General features: G+C 40.3%; 1 protein-coding gene across 1 annotated transcript in view; it reads right to left on the reverse strand.

Moving 5' to 3' along the window:
- The window catches only part of Tbc1d23 (TBC1 domain family member 23), a 55,783-nt gene that overhangs the window by 20,984 nt on the left and 12,963 nt on the right, over positions 1 to 21,836 (reverse strand). The window contains 8 exon segments of the mRNA XM_032900316.1: positions 151 to 273; positions 4,678 to 4,781; positions 5,090 to 5,136; positions 5,223 to 5,347; positions 7,933 to 8,056; positions 11,703 to 11,907; positions 13,730 to 13,835; positions 19,940 to 20,051. Of these exon segments, the coding sequence (XP_032756207.1) occupies positions 151 to 273; positions 4,678 to 4,781; positions 5,090 to 5,136; positions 5,223 to 5,347; positions 7,933 to 8,056; positions 11,703 to 11,907; positions 13,730 to 13,835; positions 19,940 to 20,051 (946 nt within the window).

The following is a 21,836-nucleotide window of genomic DNA, read 5'->3' on the forward strand; positions in this document are numbered from 1 at the left end:
GGGAATGTTTGTTATTTATTTCTGATGGCAGGTATTGAACCCAGGGCCTCAAGCATGCGAAGCGCATGCTCTAACCCTGAGCTGTACCCATGCTCCAGGTCCTTGCGTTCAAAGGGCACAGTGCCCGACAGATGGGGTTACTTTGCTTACCCCTTGCAGCTGATTTGCTTGAAGGATCTCGGATACTGAAACAGCCAGACACAGAGCCTGGCTCAGATCTGCCTCATCATCCTTGATCCCCAACAGAGTACTACCAAAGAGGTGATGATTATCCTACACAAAGAGAACACTGTAAACATTACAAAGAAAAATCAAGGTGCTCTTCCCGAAAACGTTTTAGAATGCATAATAAAATGTAAAATAATTGTTACTACTTGAGTTTAATTGACTTCTTTTAAAACTTAGTATCATATAATTTAAAATTTTATAGGAATGTGTGTGTTGCAGTCAAGGTCTGTCAGAATTCACAGAGAACAAAAGACTAAGAAAAATAATTTTACCCAGTTCTATATCAATACCCACATTAAATATTAACTGCAGGAGCTGAAAATGTCAGTAGTAGAATAAGCTTACCCAGTATGCTCAAGACTGGGTCTGCCTAGTATCTGGGTGCACACTGTTAATTGAGAAGGTGAGGCCGGAGCACTGCATGAGTTACAGACCAGCCTGGGTACATAGTAAGTGTCAGGCTAGGAAGGGTGTATAACAAGATCTCTCCCAAAAGAGGATATAAAAAGTTGTGGGTTTAAGCTCTAGCACTGAGGGAAGAGTGCAATGACGAATGGGTCAAGGAAGAAATCAAAAAAAGAAATGAAAGCATTCCTAGAATAAATGAAAATGAACACAACACAGCAAAGCCTCTGGGACAGCAGGAAAACAGTCAGTCCTACAGGGGCACCTACAGTTCTGACTGCATTATCAAAAAAAATCAAAAGAGCACATAGAAGACTTAATGATGCTCTTTAAAAATCTGGAGTCAGGCAGTGCTAACACAACCTTCAATCCCAGCCCTTGGAAGACAGAGGCAGGTGGATCTCTGAGTTCAAGGCCAGCCTGGTCTATAAAGCAAATTCTAAGACAGCCAGGGCTACACAGGGAAACACTGTCTCAAAAAACAAACAAACAAACAAAAATTTGGAAGAACAAGAAAAGACCAAATACAAACCAAATCCTTAGCAAAAATTATAGGAATTAGCAGAAATAAATAAACTAGAAACAGAAAACAATACAAAGAATCATCGAATCTAAGAGTGGGTTCTTTTGGGGTTGGGATTTAGCTCAGTGGTAGAGCGCTTGCCTAGGAAGCGCAAGGCCCTGGGTTGGTCCCCAGCTCGAAAAAAAAGAAAAAAAAAAAAAAAAAAAGTGGGTTCTTTAAAAAGATAAATAAGATGGAAAGATCCTTGGCCCAATTAACCAAACTCTGTGCTCGGGGCACTAGCTGCAGCAGTAAAGAAAGAGAAGGAAATTAAAGGGATACAGTAGGGAAAGAAGTCAACCGGTCCTATTTCCAGATGACATATAAGAGAGCCCCAAAATTCTACCAGAAAACTTCTAAAAATGATCAATTCAACAACATGGAAGGGTACAGAATCAACCTGCACAAATCAGCAGTGTTTCTATGTGTCAACACCAAATGCAGAAGAACAGAGGTTCTTATGTTCACAGATAAGCAGTACAGGAACCAGAAATGTTAAAAACACGGGCTGTCTTCATAGAGAGAGGTGCTTTCTTCCCAGAAGGCCAGGAGTGAACATGGTTAACAGTCTGGTGACCTTTGTGCTATCTGTATGGCCAAGAGCACACTGGATCCTTCCTCAGACCCTTATAGTGAGTTTGTCACTCTATAGAACCTATCTTTATCGAAGGTGTCACATATAGTCAACCTATAGAGGTCATCTTTACTGAAGGCATTGCATGTAATTTACAGAGTTTCAATGTAGTCATGTCTTCGGGGTTACTGTGCACACAGCATTCGGTTACCTATCACCAGGAAAAATCGTACTGTGCGTAAAATAAACTGCTCAGGGTCAGACTCCCAGAGTTTGAATCTACACCAGCTACTGAGGAGAGTTTATCTGAACTATCGTCTTGCCTCCCCCAGATCATTACTCTGTGGGTAATGTCTGTTCACAGAGACCCCTGTGAACAAATATACAGAGAAGGAGATCATGGGCACACTTCCACTGACAACAGTATCAAGAAAATAAAATGTCTAGGAATAAACCTAACCAAGGAAACGAAAGACCTCTCCAACGAAAACTTTAAACAGAAGGAGGAGGAGGAGGAGGAGGAGGAAGAGGAGGAGGAGGAGGAGGAGGAGGAGGAGGAGGAGGAGGAGGAGGAGGAGGAGGAGGAGATTTACAACACCAGGAAATGGACAGACTCGCCATGCTCATGCATTGGTAGAAATAATATGGTAGTGACCATTCTGCCAAAAGCTATTTACAGATGTAACACAATCCCAATCAAAAGCCTCATTTCATTCGTCATAGAATCAAAGAGAAAAAAGACCTATTATAAAATTCATAAGGAACCATAAATAACCCTGGATAGCCAAAACCATCCTGAGCAAAAAGAACAATGCTCGAGGGACTACCATCCTAGATCTCAAAATATATTAAAAAGCCATAGTAATAACAACAATACGGTAGTGGTATACACACACACACACACACACACACACACACACACACACACACACACCCGCACGCACACATGACATGCAAACCAATAGAATAAACCCAAACATGAGTGCACGGAGCTTCAGCCATTTAGCACTGACAAAGATCCTAAAAGTATACGCTGGAGAAAAGAAAGCATGTTTAACAAATGTCCGGATGTCCACATGCAGATGAATTTAATTATACCCATATCTATTACCTGCCACAAAAGCTAGCTTCAAGTGTATCAAGAACCTAACCGTGAAGCTTCAAACACCAAAGCTGCAAGAAGAACTCGTAGGCAGTTCTGTCCATGAAACAGATGTAGGAAAGGACTAGGCCTCCATTTGCCCAAGATTTAAGGCCAACAAGTGACTCGTGGGACATGGTAAACTAAAAAGCTCTCCACAGCTAAAAATCCAACCAGGTTTGAGGGGTGGGGGAGCCACAGAATGGGAGGGAACTTACCAGCTATACAGCTAATAGAAAACAAAGGTTCAAAAACAATAAACAACTCAAAAAAATAGCTTGGACTCTAAACATAATAAAGAAAAATGGCTAAGAAATATCTCAAAAAACGTAAGAGCCAAAGGGACAGAAAGTTTACTTTCTCTGATGTGAAAATGTATTTCCTGGAAATGTTCAAAGTTATACCCATGAACCCTCAGCAACCGACTGCCGATATCACCTTAATGAGGACACAAATAGATGCACTAATGTGGAAAAGCTCGTGAGACCTTAACTCTTTAAAAAAAAAAATCCCCCAAACGCCAGCAACTAAGGAATGCTGAGCGTGGGAGAAAGAACCTTCCCCAAGGAACAGGACACCTATTAGTTATCCATGCTGAGTGGTCAGCCCTGAAAACATACACACAAGAGTAGCATGATACGGGCTGCCCAGGTTGTACTTACCTATTTAGTTATATACTTATATGTGCCTCCAAAGGCAAAGTGACCCTGCTGTCATTAATAAGACATATCATGCAGATCTATGTCACCCAGGCTAAGCTCCACATAATAGAAACCCAACTACATTCCCAGCCACTGGATCTCTGTCAGAGAAGTTCTGAAGCTACAAACACACACACTGAGGAAACAATCTCCACATGACTAGAGACTAAGAATCAGAACAAGGGCAAGATGCTTCCTGTTGTTATTTTTGTCAGGTCTAAGGGAAACTCCACTTCCCCAAATTCCCGAAGTCCAACACAAGTCAGCATTCCTCAGGAACTTGTGAGGCCAATCTCCTCTACCAAGGAGTCATCTCACTTATCACGGGCAGGAGGGACAAATGGCTGGCTGTGAGGCCTATTAGCATACTACAGCCCCTGTTGGCCTCCAGGCTTCCTCAGTGTCACCAGGACCTGGTACACATTTCAAAGTTCCTGCTAGCATCCTAGCTCTTCCCACTCCCTTCCCTACCCTAACTCCTTCCAGCCCAGGAGTTTCCCTCCCTGCAAGTTACTGGCTTTCCTTATAACCCTGCTATTTCTGCTGACGCCATGGGAGCGCTCATTCTCTTTGTCATACTCTGTGTGTTCTCCCCTCTGTCTCCGTCTTCCCGTGTTCTCTCCCCACCACCTCCATCTCTCTCCCTCTGTGTGTGTGTGTGTCCATCCTCCCACTCTCTGCTCTCCTACACTCCTTCCGGTGTCCCCCTGTCTGCACTGGTCTGCTTCTCTCATGGCCAGGTCCAGCCTGTTGGCCATGTTCATCTACTACTTTCTGTCTCTGCTCTGGACTCTTTGATGTCTCTCTCATATCTAAAATAAAAGCTTTCCTCTTAACCAGACTATAGAGCAGCAGCCATGCCATCAGCTGATACAGTATTTAGTCTATTTCTCTACTAGTGAGAGAATTTACAATGAGAGACCAGAACAGCAAACCACCACAGTTTTGAAAGACTGGAAAAGAACCATAACTGAAATATTTTAACCAAAGTGAAGACAGTGGGAGTAGATAAGAAAATGACACAAAACATCCAACACAGACCGAACGGCCATTTCTTGTCTTTTACCTTCCTAAAAGAAGCGGGCGTTTTACTGCAGTAATACTGAGCCAAAGAGAAAAGGTCTTCTATGTCTTCCAGATTCAAGCTGGAGGGAGTATTTTCCAAAAAGTCTGAAACGTGATTACAGATATGACAACAATTAACAAGTTACTTGTGAAAGATGGTCACTAGCACTGTTTAAGTTTAAAGGGAAATCCAGCAGAAGCATCCCGTAAATAAGATCTCAGCAGCGAGTCTTCCACGAGCTGTCTCCATTCCTTACCCAGTGCTGGGAACCGAACCCAAGGCCTTGGGGATACTAGGACATTTAACAACGTGAGACCTGGCCGGGACCTCAGAACTCTTCTACACCAATCTTGCCACAACCCGAATAAGTACTGAGAGGAAATGACCTCAAATATTATTGAACACTACTTACGGATAACGTCTTCTTTGCTGTCAGACTCTTGTGCTAAAATAACTTCTCTGTGAAAAGGAATCGAGTAAATTCGAGTTACATATTAAAGCTCCACATCAAAAGTTGACAAAAGTCTAACCAACATGGTACTTACTTCGTATTAACAAGGATAATTAACATTAAGAAATAAATAAAAAATGGATCCGCTTGCTGGAGATATCCGTCCCATATGGCCTGGGTGACTTCGATGGAACAGTAATGTGCAAAAAGGCTTCCGAGCTACAGTCAGAGAGAGAGAGATAAACCACTGGAGCTGCCTTAGTTACTGAGGCAAACAGTCAGTGACATCATCTGCACCTGGGCACATGAAACCCAAAGGCAGAACACTGGGGTCATGTAACTAGCCGTGTGACTTAGCGCATGTCACTTAACTTCATCAGAGCTTCCCTTTCTACTTCTGTGAACTCCAAAAACAAACAGCGCAAGAGAGAACACTCATTGTTCCCAGTGCTGAGAGATAACCAGCTTAGCATATCCCGAGGGATGGAGCTATGTCTCTGCCATCGAATAACAAGTGGTATTTAGAACTTCATAAGCTTAGTTAGCACACTATTACTAATTACTGCAAGCATTCGCTGAAAAGATAATTATGAGGATTGGGAAGGCAGTTAAAGGGTGCTAATCAAACCTCAGCTCAGTACCATTGTCAACTAGCTGCTTCCAAAGCTCACTTAGAAATCACTCACTGAAACACCAGACCAAATTCAGATTTTTCAATTTTTTGGCTTTTAGGGGCTTTCTGGGTTTTGTATTTTAAAAATAGAAGTTACTAATTTATAACTTTCTTTACTAACTAATTGTGTTTTAAAGCATATGAAGATCTAATTTTACTGGCTACTAAGTTTTCCTTAGAATCAGAAATAACTACATCTAAAGGATCATATTTAAAATTTCTCGTGGCTAAAGGGAACATAAAAGTGTAGTACAGATTTTGTATCAGGCGCTAAATGACTACTAGGTATTATTCATGAATTATCTTTAGTTCTTACAACAGGCCTCACGCGTGGGCTTCTCTCCTAGACAAGGACTAGACTTGGATGATATGCTCTGTTCACAGGGCTGAGCTGTGTGCTGGGAGCAGGAACGGACCAAGAATCCATGGCGCATGCCTGAGCATCCAACCAGAAGGCTTGGAAGCACAGCAAGACAAACGGAGACAGAAGGTGTGACTATAAACTGAGGGACAATGTGCAGCCATCCTTAACCTCAGCTCAACTAAAGCCGCCATTACCTTCCTCAGTCATGGGCTCTGGAGGTAACTTCAATTGCCTTGTCTCATGATAAAAACACAAAGAACAACAACAAAACCTTGAGCTACATCAGCACAGCACTAGCAGCGAGAACAAACTATCTGGCAGACCGCTGCACAGTAGACTTCTAAATCAGCAGAGCATAACTTCGAGTTCTGGCGATGGAGATGCCATCTCCTAGGCAGAACCACATTCACCATCAAAACACTTAGGGAATGATTCCTTAGTTTAATAAAAATAACTTGATTTACTGGCAACATATAAACAGGGATGCTGTTATAAGAACTGTATCATTTTTAACTCAAAATGACAAGCCCAGCCAAAGGAACTAAAGCAGAGGCTAGTGAGACTTAGTGTGTCTGGGAGTGAAACCAGTTAGGATGCTTGAATTACCATTTATGATTCTAACTGCATCCCATTGTCCCCTGAGATTTTACTATATTATTATTCCCATTTTACAGATTAAAAAAAAAAAAAAAACCAAGCTCTGAGCCAGCCAAGTGTCTTGGCTCATGAAATGGGAAGCTCCCTAAAGAAATGGTAGGGGAAAACGACCAAAGAATATGTTTAACTCCTTAATAGCCTTCCAGCACTTAACCAATTCTGTAGAAAGGCCTTTCATTGGCACAGTAGGGCCTTCTTGAGTGGGATCTGAGGAATCCAGAAATCCCAAGATTCTATACTGAGAAATTTGTAACACCTCACTATTTCCAAAATAATTCTTGAAACTTTTACTTGCCTATTTCAAATTCATTCCCTCACTAGTGAGCAGAATTCTCAGAAGAGTAGAAGATAACAATACCAACTAAATAAATTTGGAAGCAGTTAAATGAGCCCATCTGCATTTGATTTCAGCAGACAACAGGAAACAGGAAAATATAAAATAACTACACTCGTCCCACTACTCACTTTTGGGAAATGCAGTCATTTTTCATTGTAAGGTAAACTAATTATGTTATAGCACACAATAAATTTAACATTACTTTTAATGAACTAAAGATAAATCATTAAAATTCTTTAGTGTTAGCTCATATCCAGTATAATACATATGAACAATGAATCTCAAAAACAAAAAAAAAGGAAGAGCATAGAGGGTTTGGAGAAGCAGAGATTTCAGAAACCGTGAGAGCTAGACCAAGACATCAGCTGTACTTTATATTCCTTATATTAATTAGCCATAAGGTAACTGCAGCTTTCCCTGGGATTGTCTGTCCATTCTTACAGACACTATCAACAGTCTGCACACAGGAACCTGTAAGCAGAGCTCACATATACATACATGTTTACAAATATTGTATATTTACAAAATACAGCTATTAGTTTGGATATATCACATGTAAGTAAATAAATACATAATATTCACTAATGTACATGAAATATATTATTATTATTATTATCATTATTATTATTATTTCTATTTCCATGTATGTATAAAGTAACAGAAGACTAATGCTGTGGTCTTTTGGGGATTCAGGTTTTCCTAGCCCAGCCTAGCCCAACTACAGTTTTATATAAACTATTTTTCATTAAATGTTCCTACTTTCACTTTATTACCCAGTTGAGTGCATAGGAGTCTGGAGTGATTTTCTTTGTATCAAGAAAAGAACAAAGCTCAGGCTCATGGTACTGGATGAGCAGTCGGAAGAGATGAAACGGCCTCCCCTTCAGGGAACAATCCCTATGAGAAAGAGAAGCAAAGTTTCTCATTACTAGATCAGACATGGTCACACTGTCTTCTGTCCTCCTGAAAGACCCACTTCCTGTCTACACCCTCAGGACACTCCAACATCCACAGCAAGCCCACCTGAGAGCCAGCAGCGCTCTCTTCTAACACCTTCCAAAAGACCTGCCGTACAGACAGCACAGTCACTTAAGGGACGGTTCCTAGGCAAACCCAGGAGCACTCAGGTAAGAGGACTTCAGGGGTAACTAAAACTAGCATTTAGGTTACTGGGATGCAGTTAAGGTCCCCAAAGATCTAGAGGGCCCTCATGAGTCCAGCCTCCTACCTCCTTGCCAAGTAAGGAGAAACTCCTTGGACTACTTCAAGTTTGTACCACAGTTTATATATTCAGACAGGAATGACTTTCAGCAAAGGTGTAAGTCTGAAGACCACAGATGACATTTCAGAATGTCATGAACCTCTGAGCCTGAGATATCCATCAAAGTGGCCTTGACACCAGGTGCCCAGAGTAAATCCCAGAAAAAAAATACCCAATTTCAAATGGTTGTTATGCAAATAAGATGAAAAAGTTTAATTTATATACTGTTTCAAAGTTAAAGTCATTAAACATATACTCTGCCATTTTTATTATTACAGGGCCTTTTCCCAAAGGAATATTACATTGCTGTGCACATACTTCAAAGGAGTAATTGTAAAGGAAAGAACATGTTCTGATGCTTGACCCCCCTGAGGCTTCTGGTTATTAACACAGGAAGCTTCTCATCTATTCAGCTTTAAGACCAGCCTAGGGTGGTCATGGGAGCCACCCAAACCCTGACCTCAAAAGGAAGCCACACATCTGCTCCAACTGGAGCAGGACCAGACTGGTCAACATGCTAGCACAGTACTCAGGAGACAGAGTGCTTCTTCCTGACTACGTGTGTCTCTGACAGGAACGCAGAAGCCACATCTTTAAGTCTGCCCTGGGTAGCATCAGTGAAATCATTTCTGCACTAAAGATTTGGCAATACTCTGGTCGTCACATTTTATTTAGAGTATTTGTATTCTTTTGTTTCTTAAGATTTATTTATTATATATAAGTACACTGTACCTGTCTTTAGACACACCAGAAGAGGGCATCAGATCTCATTACAGATGTTTGTGAGCCACCATGTGGTTGCTGGGATTTGAACTCAGGACCTGCTCTTGAATTGCAGTCAGTGCTCTTAACTGCTGAGCCACCTCTCCAACCCAGGATAGATTTTTTTTTTAAATACAGTTAATAAGGGTTCCCAAATGCTTTAAACCCCCTTCTAGTACACCACAGGAGAGAAAAGACGGTAAATAGGACAGGGGGATATGGATCTCTCCTCACATCATGTGGATTCCCATCATGTGGGATTGAATTAGGTCATGAGGCTTAGTGGCAAGGGGCGTTACCCACTGAGCCATAATGAAGCTTCCATGGTAAGGTTGTGATAACCACTTAGTGGCTTTTGTAAGCACAACTTTTTACTCTGCTTCACTTTCTTTATAGTTTGCTTTTAAAGACTGTACCCCTGCAAAACAGCTTGTTGAGTTATGCACAAAGTTTTACATGTGGAAAGATGGCCACATTGCATAACAAGCTAAGGCCTAGTTTCTGTGTTCGAGTCATAGTTCTCTAATTTGTTATTGCTGGTTGTGTGGCCTTCGGTGACAGACGTGACCTCCAACCTCAGCTGTAATGAGTATGGGGATCAGTAGGGTTGCTTGTGAAGATGAAATAAAATAAGTCTGTGAAATGCTTATTACAGTGTTTGGTAATGTTTCTTCAATAAGTAATTGGCTTTTATTATGATGCCCTGGGCTTTAAATATGTCAAATCAGAGCACAGTCTTACCACGTGCCTTTGTGTGAGTGGGACATACCTCACTACAGTAGCTGAAGCAGATTCTGGAGACTGTCTCTTAAAGGGAACCTCCAGGCCTAAGGGAAGTTAGTCCCCACTCTCCATGACAACACCTGACTCTACCAAACCACCCAGCAAAGCAACCATGTGTCAGTGTGGCTTGTAGTTGCTGTAGTTGCAGCTTCTTGCTGTTTTTAAGATGTAGTGAATAAAAAATAGTGCTGTTCCTTGGGTAACTGCGATCACAATACTAAAAATCAGAAATCCTGAGATACATTATTTTGCCATGAGGTAACTGTTCAGGTTTGAGGTTTAAGAACACAAATGGGCTGGAGAGATGGCTCAGTGGTTAAAAGCATTGAACACAGAGGCAGGAAACACAGGGAACATGAGGGAAATGGCCTCATCTTCTGGAACAGTGAGCATCCCTGGGAATGAGCCACCGAGGCAGCATTCATTGAAGAACTGTATACTGCAACGCTACTCTCCACTACAAGGGTTTGTGCTGGATACAGTTCTACCCATCTTCCACCCAGTCAGCACTAAGAGGATACATTAGAGTGGGGTTCTTCTTTAAGCATTCTATAGGCTCGATGTTCAGTGTTCTATCTACCAGCAATAGCTAGAGTGTCATGTTAAATGCAGAACTCACAGAAAAAGGAACTAGAAAAATGTGACAAGGCAGAGTGTGACACACATCAACATAACTACTCCTGTCACCCTTACAAGGCTAGGTCTCTCTGTCTCTCTCTGTCTCTCTCTGTCTCTCTCTGTCTCTCTCTGTCTCTCTCTGTCTCTCTCTGTCTCTCTCTGTCTCTCTCGTCTCTCTGGTTTTGTTGTTGTTGATTAATTGGTTGTTTTTTTGTAACAGGGTTTCTCTGTGTAGCCCTGGCTCACCCAGAACTCACTCTGTAGACCAGGCTGTCCTTGAACTCACAGATCTTCCTGGCTCTGCCTTCTGAGTGCTGGGATTAAGAGTGTGTGTCACCATCAGCTGTTACAATGAGAGACGGCCATACGAAGTAATCAAGCAGATGACAGGTATAGTATGGCAGTTATTCCTACCTGGGAATCCCAACTTCAGCTTTGTATGACTGTGGCTTCCTGTCACATCTTTGGGCCTGTTTGCTTTCTACGAGGAGGATGGCTTCTAGGGAGCACAGAGGTTCACTGCTCTGGTCTAACTATAAATCTCTAGGGAGCTTTCAAAAACATATATACGTGGGTCTAGTGTTCCGGGACTTAAACTCCGGGGACTTTTGGCCAAATCAAAATTGTTTTTCTACTCTACATCTTTTTTCTTATAGATCTGTTTGGCCAAAGACAATAAAGGACTTACCAATAAACATAGGAATAGATGCTTACCATCATTATCTTTTTTCTTATAGATCTGCTTGGCCAAAGACAATAAAGGACTTACCAATAAACATAGGATAGATGCTTACCATCATTATCCAATAAAGAACCTCATCAAAAGACCGGAGTATGGCTCACTGTGAGCACATTTTTCCAGCACAGTTTAGTTCCAGGAATCTGACACCCACTACTGGCCTCCTCAGGCACCAGGCACTCATGTGGTATATACATGCATGCAGGCAAAACACCCATACACATAATAAATAAAACCTGTAAGTATCTGTCACAAGAACAAAGTCAAGAAGCCAATACATCTCAGGCAACCTCAAAAATTACCTTACCATAAAAAGAAACCTAACAAACTCTATTTCAAAGTGAAATGGACTTTTACAACTCAACCAAATCATATTTTACCTGGGAATGTACTTATTCATGATGGCATAGAAGCAGTTGTATAGGTCGCTGCGAGGCAGCTGGAGACAGACCAGTGGTTTCAGTAGATGAGTCCAGCTCAGGGATGTGCTGTATTTAACACTGCGTGATTTACAGTAAAAAGTAATTACAGATTCAATATCCAGGAGTAATTCTGCTGCCTTCTCCTCTGGTACTGAGAGCTGCTCTAGAATAAAGCATCAAACTAAAGTTATCAGGGTACTACAAGGGCTTAGCGACTGGGCACACTACGTCACACGTTCATCATGTGAGTGCATTACACTATGAAAAAGCAGGAACACTGAGCACTTTTTCCCATGATTGATTGACTGTTTCCTTTTTATTTTTTGTAGTAGTGAGATCGAACCATGGCTTTACATAAGCTAGGTAAATGCTTCATCACTGAGCTATGTCTGCTCTCGTATTTAATAGACACTGGCTGGCAAAACATAAGGAAACGTCAGCGCTCTTTGTAACATTCTAGTTTTAATGTTGAAAGCTGTCATCATGGATATTCATTGTTCATGGTACTATGTTACTATGTTACATATGGACATCATCATACAGTGATATACTGTATATTGAATATCTTCTCCCCAATCTTCTTTTTAAAAAAGATTTATTTATTATATATGAGTACACTGTCACTGTCTTCAGACACACCAGAAGAGGGCATCAGATCCCATTACAAATGGTTGTGAGCCACCATGTGGTTGCTGGGATTTGAACTCAGGACCTTGGGAAGAGCAGTTGGTGCTCTTAACCAATGAGCCACCTCTCCAGCCCTCTTTTTTTTATCTTAAAGCAAGACATATGTTACAGAACAACTTATCAGTTTCAAGTAGTGAAACAAGGTGTGTGTTTTCTTACCCAGCCCTGAGAGAAAAAGGGAAGACAGAGGACAGTCACCAACAAATGGTACTCAGTAATATTGACCATGGGCATTCTAAACACAGGAGTGACCAGTTTTAAGTAGGGCAGTAGGGGTGGCAGGCGTAATTCAAGTTGCTGGAAAGCCAAAGGATGCTTCCTAACAAGACTGCCAATTGCTCTGCAATGGACAGCTTTGGCAAGTAGAAGGGCAATTCATTCTCTACTTTGGAATCCAGTACTTTATTCCTTCCCTTTCTTTGTTTTAAATCTTAGTTTTTATTTTATAATAAAGCTAATCATGCATCCACATGCAAAACTACCTATGACTTTTCATACTGGTAGCTCTCATACAGAATAAACAGATAAAATACAAATTAAATATGAATACAACTATACCATTATCATTTAGATCGAGGTCTCAGAAATATAGGATACATATCATATAAAGTCTTCAAATCTCTGGTCCAAACTTAAGTTTTTTTGTCCACACTAGCAATAAAGTCTGTCAGTCTGTCTAACTGTCAATAGAGCTGGTGATAGAACCAGGATCTTGCATGCATATATACCTCTCCCAGGTAAGCCTACCCCCGCCCCCAGGTAAGCGTTCCACCACTGAGCTACAATCTAGAAACTGTAGTTTATGAATAGTTAGTGCCCTGAAGTCGATTTAACCAATGCGTTAGTTCACTAAGATGTAACAGGAAAACAGAGTCCAAGGTACTATAAACGAATTAGAGAAGACAGGCATAAACTGAATTAACTTAATCTGTACCATGAATTAACACAGATTTTGTAGAGTGGTTGGAAAACTATTCATCTATGATTTATAATAATCTGAAAAGATAGATCATAAAGTTTATAGATAAACTTTCAGAATACAATCTCTTCTAATGGAAGACTACAAATAATCATGTGGGCCCACAAGTCTATGAGAAACAAGGTAAAGAGCATAGCAAAACTATAAGTGTATAAGAAAAATCAATAATATAAAATGAACAGTAAAAATTGGCTCTTTCTCAAAATTATGTATCTCAAGATTTTGTTTATTAAAGGGCAAAACTATTTATGAGACATTTACAAATTTAAGATATCCCAAATTATAACTAGATAATATTTTCCATGGTTATTAAACTTACCAATAAACTCAAGGCAATCTTTATGAATACTGTTCTGTTCGGGCAAGTCTAAAATACCATCCCATGATGCCAAACTATCACCTTTTCCTGCAACGTTCAGAGCAATCTGGAAGAAAAATATTGAAAGCAACTAGCATCATTGTTACTTTTCCTGTAAAATACGCTGTGTTAAGGAAAGCAAGACTTTAGGAATAAGAACAAAAGATTACAAGCTTAAGTATCCACACATCAGCAAGTGCCACCACCACCAAGTAACAAAATGCTCCTATATTAGATTTTCCGACTTCATGCTGATTCAGCGGATAGAATGAATTACAAAATATTTGTGTATTTACAAACATGGCTTTATTTAAAGCCAACTTTTCTGAAATATAAAAACAAAGAATATAATATTGTCAAATAAAAATATTCCTATACCATATACAACTTAAAAGATATAAAGAATATTTAATGAACTGAGAAAATGTTATTTTGTAAATTTTTTCAAGTATGTATAAAAACTATTTTATTTATTCACTTACTCATTCATTCATTCATTCGTTTGTTTGTTTGTTTGAGACAGTGTCTGTCTGTGTAGCTCTGACTATCATAGAAATTACTCTGTTGAGTCAGGCGCAGTGGTCCGGGGAATCTTGCAACTCTGACTAGCAATCAGGTTGCTCCTTTATTTATACAGTTTCACAGAACAAAGACAGACTAATGATTATCCAACAAGTACAAATTATATTACTTTGTCTGGAGACATGTGTTTGATTTTTCACTACGTGTCTGGGATTACAAGTGCAGCCACAATTAGAAAAGACAAATACAACAGACTTAATTTTATTATTAGCCCTATAACTCCATTTCAAAGAATCTAAAGAATGTCTCCACCAAAGCAAACACAGCCATTATATGACAGCCTGCTTTCAGACTGGCAGTATTTGAAGTTTTAAAGTGCTCCAGACACATAGAAAAAATATTTGAACCGGTTTTTTATGTATAGCAAATACTAGTCCTGACTCCTTACATTTATATCCATTGATCACCCAAGCTATTAAGTAGGAGAAGGTTATTTTAGTCCAGCTACTTTATTTACTGAGTTCTATTCCTCCAGGAGTGTACGTACCCTGCATAATCCCTTATCTTTAAACAACATTTGTAGAGAGCTCTAAGCATATAAAGGAGGCCTTGAATCTGTCACCAATTCTCCTGGCCAGTCAGGTTTGTCAACTATTTCTAAGTTTATCCTGTTCCAATTATAAGTCTGAGTTTGCCTAGGGAAGAATAGCCCAAGAAGATCCCTGGAGTCAAGGCCTCTTTAGAAAGCCCTATCTTTGAGCTGCATGCTCTCCAGGGCATAAGGAAGACTTCCAAATAGGGCCACATTAAAGTTATTTCCCTAAGAGCAGAAGGGATACTAAATTTACAGGTTCCTAAAAAGACTCAAACACCATTTTTTCAGGAAAGAAAATGGACCACAATGCAGAGAGTCTCTAAGAATGTGACACGCAGAGACGGAAACCTGAAAGGGAGGAGGAGTGACAGCCATCGCAGCATTCAGCTCGGCTTTGCTGGAACCGTGTCAAGCAGCTGTGCTGGCTTCCTGACTTCCACTGTGTCCAGTGGATGTGGCTGTGCCACCCAGCCAAGAGTATCGCTGTGGTGTGGTTTGGTTTTTGGTTTTGTTCTGTACAGCCCTGGCTGTCTTGGAACTTGCTCTGTAGATTCGCCTGCCTCTGCCTCCCGAGTGCTGGGATTACAGGTGTGCAATTAACAGACTCAAGTGACGACTCAGCCTAGTGCAACAAGGGGTCCTTCCTGCATTTGAATGTGAGTCACCTATCAAAAGACCTTTATAGACAACTGAGGAAATTATTTCAATACTTCAGAATTACTGTTTTTAGTTATTGGTTAGTGGGGAGAGTCACTGGTGAAGAGTTCGCGCTCCTGTAAGTAACTCTAAGGAAACACTGTCATCCCCCACTGAAAGGAGAAAAAGGACAAGAAAGTAGAAGCAGACCAACTGAAAAGAGGAAGAGGATTAACAGGAACAGGAAGGGTCAAGAGGGAGTAGTGGAGGTGAACATGATCAAAATGTAGAATATGTACGTGTGAAACTATCACAATGAAAGCACTGTTGTATAATTAAAATGCACTGATAAGAGGCAAGAACTACTGTGCTGGTATCTAATGGTCGTAGAGTTACTTTGAAACTATAATTTGGAAATTTCTTATTCAAATATTTTAGTATGCCACAAGGGATTTGCTTTAAAACAATTCAGCATGAAGGAGTCAGGAGGATGAGTTTACTACTAAAACAAGACTGGTCAGTCAAACAAAATAGTCAAACAAGACTAGTCAGATGCTGGTAAAGTTAAATAAAGCTGGGTTACAGATACAACTTAGTTCATTACATGAATCTCCACATTTTTTGATGGCAAGGCACATGTAGCATCTGTAAATTCTGCTTCAGGAGACAGACATTCTGCATTCACAGACATTATCAGATTAGAGGAACCATTACAGAGAAGATAACACGAGCAAGTTGGTCGCACTGAGAAATTGTGAAAACAAAATCTAAGTCACTTAGCCATAATGGTAGGAATGTCGAAGGCCCATTTCTGAAATGTACACACTAAGAATAATTTTACATGTGCCACACACTATTTTACATGTTTAAATTCCTGAAATAAGGCATTTAGAATGCTATGTACAGTAATAATTCCATTTCTGTTAAATATATATGCTCTGGAAAAATAAGGAAAGGACAGAACATACATTTACACATTGTTACATGCTTTACCTATTGATAGTAACTTTATTTCATCCTTTTGTACTTATAATTTTCACAAATATGTAACTTTTTTTTTGAGACAGGGTCTCTCTGTGTAGCCCTGGCTGTCCTCGAACTTGTTCCTTACATAAAGCTGGCTTCAAGCTCAGGTGTGTACTACCACCGCCTGGCTACAAATACATAACATCTTAATTCAAAATTTTCTTTCTTCTTATTTTCAATCTCCCACCTATCACCCCTTCATCTTCCCTACCTGTCCCTTTCCCAGATTCATGACTTTTGGTTTGATGGAGGATCCATTTGGTTTACTCAGGGCCATCTGTGTGACCTGCTCATTGAAGCCCTGGTGGGGTCACCAGTGGACATATAACTGATGGCATTTATTCCCCCATTGCCTCAAATTTTCCTAAGAAATAGTTCAGTAGAGAAGGGTAGGGCTTCAAGTCCTCCATTTCTGGCTGGTTGGTGAACCTATTCTTTTTTTTTTTTTCCATTTTTTTTATGGGATATTTTCTTTATCTACATTTCAAATATTATCCCCCTTCCCAGTTTCCCCTCTGGAAATCCCCTATTCTATCCCCCACCCCCTGCCTCCATGAGGGTGCTCCCCCACCCACCCACTCCCTCCTGCCTCCACCCCAGTTCTGACATTCCCCTAAACTGGAGCATCGAGCCTTCACAGGACCAAGGGCCTTTTCTCTCACTGATGCCTGACAAGGCCATCCTCTGCTACATATGCAGCTGGAGCCATGGGTCCTTCCATGTGTACTCTTTGGTTGGTGGTTCAGTCCCTGGGAGCTCTGGGGGGGTCTGATTGATTGATATTTTTGTACTTCCTATGGGGTTGCAACCCCCTCGGCTACCTCAGTCCTTTCTCTACCTTCTCCACTGGGGACCGGGTTCTCAGTCCAATTGTTGACTGCAAGCATCCACCTCTGTATTTGTCAGGCTCTGGCAGAGCCTCTCAGGAGACAGTTATATCAGACTCCTGTCAGCATGCACCTCTTGGCATCCACAATAGTGACTGGGTTTGGTGACTGCATATGGGATGGATCCCCATGTGTGACAGTCTCTGGATGGCCTTTCCTTCAGTCTCTGCTCCACACTTTGTATTTCCTCCTGTGAGGATTTTACTCCCCCTTTTAAGAAGTACTGAAGCATCCAGTTTGGTCTTCCTTCTTCTTAAGCTTCATGTGGCTTGTGAATTGTATCTTGGGTATTCTGAGTAGTTGGGCTAATATCCACTTATCAGTGAGTACATACCATGTGTGTTCTTTTGTAGTCACTCAGGAAGTTATTTTCTAGTTTCATCCATTTGCCTATGAATTTCATGAAGTCATTGTTTTTGATAGCTGAGTAGTACTCCATTGTGTAGATGTATCACATTTTTTGTATCCATTCCTCTGTTGAAGGGCATCTGGGCTCTTTCCAGCTTCTGGCTATTATAAACAAGGCTGCTATGAATATAGTGGAGCATCTGTCTTTGTTATATGTTGGGGCATCTTTTAGGTATATGCCCAAGAGAGGTATATCTGGGTCCTCAGGTAGTACTGTGTCCAATTTTCTGAGGAACCACCAAACTGGTTTCAGAGTGGTTGTACCAGCTTGCAATCCCACCAACAATGGAGGAGTGTTCCTCTTTCTCCACATCCTCACTAGCATCTGTTGTCACCTGAGTTTTTTATAACCTTAGCCGTTATGACTGGTATGAGGTGGAATCTCAAGGTTGTTTTGATTTGCATTTCCCTGATGACTAAGGATGTTGAACATTCCTTTAGGTGCTTCTCAGCCATTTGATGTTCCTCAGTTAAGAATTCGTTGTTCAGCTTTGTACCCCATTTTATAATAGGGATACTTGATTCTCTGCAGTCTAACTTCTTGAGTTCTTTGTGTTTATTGGATATTAGCCCTCCTCAGATGCAGGATTGGTAAAGATCTTTTCCCAATCTGTTGGTTGTTGTTTTGCTCTATTGACAGTGTCCTTTGCCTTACAGAAGCTTTGCAATTTTATGAGGTCCCATTTGTCAATTTTACAATACTAATCCTGCCAATCCATGAGCATGGGAGATCTTTCTATTGTCCGAGATCTTCTTCAATTTCTTTCTTCAGAGACTTGAAGTTCTTGTCATACAGATCTTTCACTTGCTTGGTTAGAGTCACACCAAGGTATTTTATGTTATTTGTGACTATTGTAAAGGGTGTCATTTCCCTAATTTCTTTCTCAGCCTGTTTATCCTTTGAGTAGAGGAAGGCTACTGATTTGTTTGAGTTAATTTTATACCCAGCCACTTTGCAGAAGTTGCTTATCAGGCTTAGTAGTTCTCTGGTGGAACTTTTGGAGTCACTTAAGTACACTATCATATCATTGGCAAATAATAATTTGACTTTGACCTTTCTAATTTGTATTCCTTTAACCTTTTGTTGGGCTAGGACTTCAAGTACTATATCAAATAGGTAGAGAGAAAGTGGGCAGCCTTGTGTAGGCTTTGATTTTAGTAGGATTGCTTCAAGTTTAGCAGGCTCAGTGCGATGGTATAGTGGCTGAGCATTTGTGAAAAAAATAAGCCATGTATGCGAGGTATGGTGTTGCCCACCTGTCATCTCAGCACTACATAGCAGAGGCTGAGGAACGAGGATCGAAAGGCTAGGCTTAGTAAGATTCTGTTTCAAACAAAAACAAAAACAAAATAAAAGCCAACAAACAAAACCCCCACAAACATTAGAGAACAGATGGGAAGGAAAATAAAGAAAAACTGTAACCAGCACCCATAGACATATTTCCTTTTTTTTAAACACATTTTTTATTGTTTATTTATTTTATGAGTACACTGTCACTGTCTTCAACACACAAGGAGAGGATTCCATTACAGATGGTTGTGAGCCACCATGTGGTTGCTGGGATTTGAACTCAGGATCTCTGGAAGAGCAGTCAGTGCTCTTAACCACTGAGCCATCTCTCCAGCCCGACATATTTCCTTTAGCATTCCTAAGATCATTCCCTGGGAGTCTGTGCTCATTCTATTTTGCCTTCCGCTTTTATTTCCTCACTTGTTACCACTTGCTGAACAATTTATAAGGATCACAGACATTTCTAGTGGCTATAAAATATTACCACTGTGAACATTATTAAGTATAGGAAACACTGCAGAAACATGTATTTTGAGAGTCTTGTTATGTCTTCCTGGCTAGCCGGAATTTGCTGTATAGACCAGCGTGGCCTCGAACACACCAAGGCCTGCTCGTCTGTTCCTCCCAGAGCAGAAAGGCATTGAATGCATGTACAAATGCACCTGGCTCAGAAACGCACTTTTAGTTAAAGTTACTCAAATCAATTTTCTTGATGCGATATATTTATAAAGTCTTTTCAGAGAGCTGAAAACCAATTATTAAAAATTCTTTTAAGTGACTACAGTTTACCATTAGTTTCTAGTTACCTTCCAAACCTTGGCCCTCAGTTCAGCAGGCAATGGTCTCCCTTGAATTATATTCCTCAAAGTTTCAAGATCACAACCTCCTGCTTCCAGGGCTTCTTCAAGATCTTTTTCCCTAAAAAAAAAAAAAAGAAAAGAAATTCATTAAAACTACTCGACTCATTAGTTCCCCTTGTACATGTACATGGCCAGTTAAAGGGTACATCTCAGAGGACAAGGTTCTCGGCAGTCAGAATGCAACAGTGCAAGGCACATGCAGCCTCCATACACTCTGCTTCAGGGATACAATTCTGCCTTGGTGTAAATTATTTCAGAAATTATCAATCAGAGTTGTTCACCAGGAGGTGGCACAGGCATGTTGACAGCACTGTGAATCCATGGAGACAAATCCCAGTAACTTGTTCTTGGCGGTAGGGATGGCTTGGTGCAGCACTCTCCATGTGCCAGGTACTGTTCTGAAGATTTTACAGATGTTTATTTATTGTTTGTTTGTTTAAAAGCTGAATCTAATATGGCGGAGGCTGGCCATCTTCCAAGAGCTGGGACTTACGGAGCGTTACCATCTCAATCTGCATGTGTCCATTTTAATCCTCACTACAGTGACACACATCACTGGCTGCAGTTATGACGCAAGATGGGTCATGGACACTTCTGAGACACACAAAACAACCATCCTATGGTATTAAAAATCCCTTTCTTTTCATTTAATGAGTTATCATCACATGGCCATAATTAATAGCAAACTTGGGAGCCAAATTTTAGCAGGCTGGATTCCCAAATTAATGCTCATAATATTATGCTAAACAGCAGCAAAAATGAAAAACACTAAAATTCAAGCGAGAAGTCAAAGCCCAGCAGTTTGAGGCTATTTAGTACAAAATTATATCAATGTTATGCCCAGAGCACAGCCTGATGTACAGAAAGTGTTTGATAAATGACAGTGGAACAAAGAAGACCCCACTGTTACGCTAAAGCAAAATTATAAGGAAACATCATTAAGCAAACTAGAGGGCAATTATACTCAATCTACCATGTCTGAGGAGAAAAGTAACGTTCATTCTCCTTCCACTGTGCATGATTAAGATGGTCAGTTAAGAACTTTCACGGGGTATGAACTATTCTGTAGCTCAAAATACTGGTAAATCAATTCCCTATGGATTCCAGAGGTTGAGGTCCCAATACTTTATTATTTTAGCATACATTAAAATCTGTGAAGATGTAAAAAAAAAGTAATACAGACAGATAATTTCTAACATTCTTAAAGCAATTAAGGAGAAATGTAAATCTGCTAGAACCAGTTGCTACAGTTTTAAAGAAAAAAATCAATTATGCTGCCTAATTTACTCCCTATCGTACATGAGTCTAAGGCTGCCCTTTGAGTGTGCATGCTTTATTAGATCGTTCTCTTAACAGAAAGGAATTAGATAGATGAAAATGTAATCGCTTGGGTACAATCAACATTAAAGCACTGGCCAAGTGTCCCTCAACAAAGTCCAAATTCATGTGAGCACACAGGTGACCACACAAGACAAATCTTTTGTCTTTTGCAAATAGACACCAAATCATTTTTGGTCTTTTGCAAATAGTCACCAAAAACGTTGGAAGACGAGGAAAAAGGATGAGCAATTTGAAGTTTAGGGCTGATAGCTCAGGCCTGCCTCAGGAGACAAGTGTCTGTCTAGTCCACGCTAACTAAGCTCGATGAGACAGATGATTAGAATTTAAAATATGGTTTATAACTACACAATTAATACAATGTATGCTGAGGAATAAATGCCATGTTTGTCAACTGTGAAAATGGAATCAGGAAAATATCATTTAATGGAGATGGAATTTTATAACACAAATGAGCTAGAATTGTTCTAATATTTCAGTGCAAAATCTTATTTGTTTTTTGAAG

This window comes from Rattus rattus, chromosome 4 (genome assembly GCF_011064425.1).
Source record: "Rattus rattus isolate New Zealand chromosome 4, Rrattus_CSIRO_v1, whole genome shotgun sequence".
Lineage (NCBI taxonomy): Eukaryota > Metazoa > Chordata > Mammalia > Rodentia > Muridae > Rattus > Rattus rattus.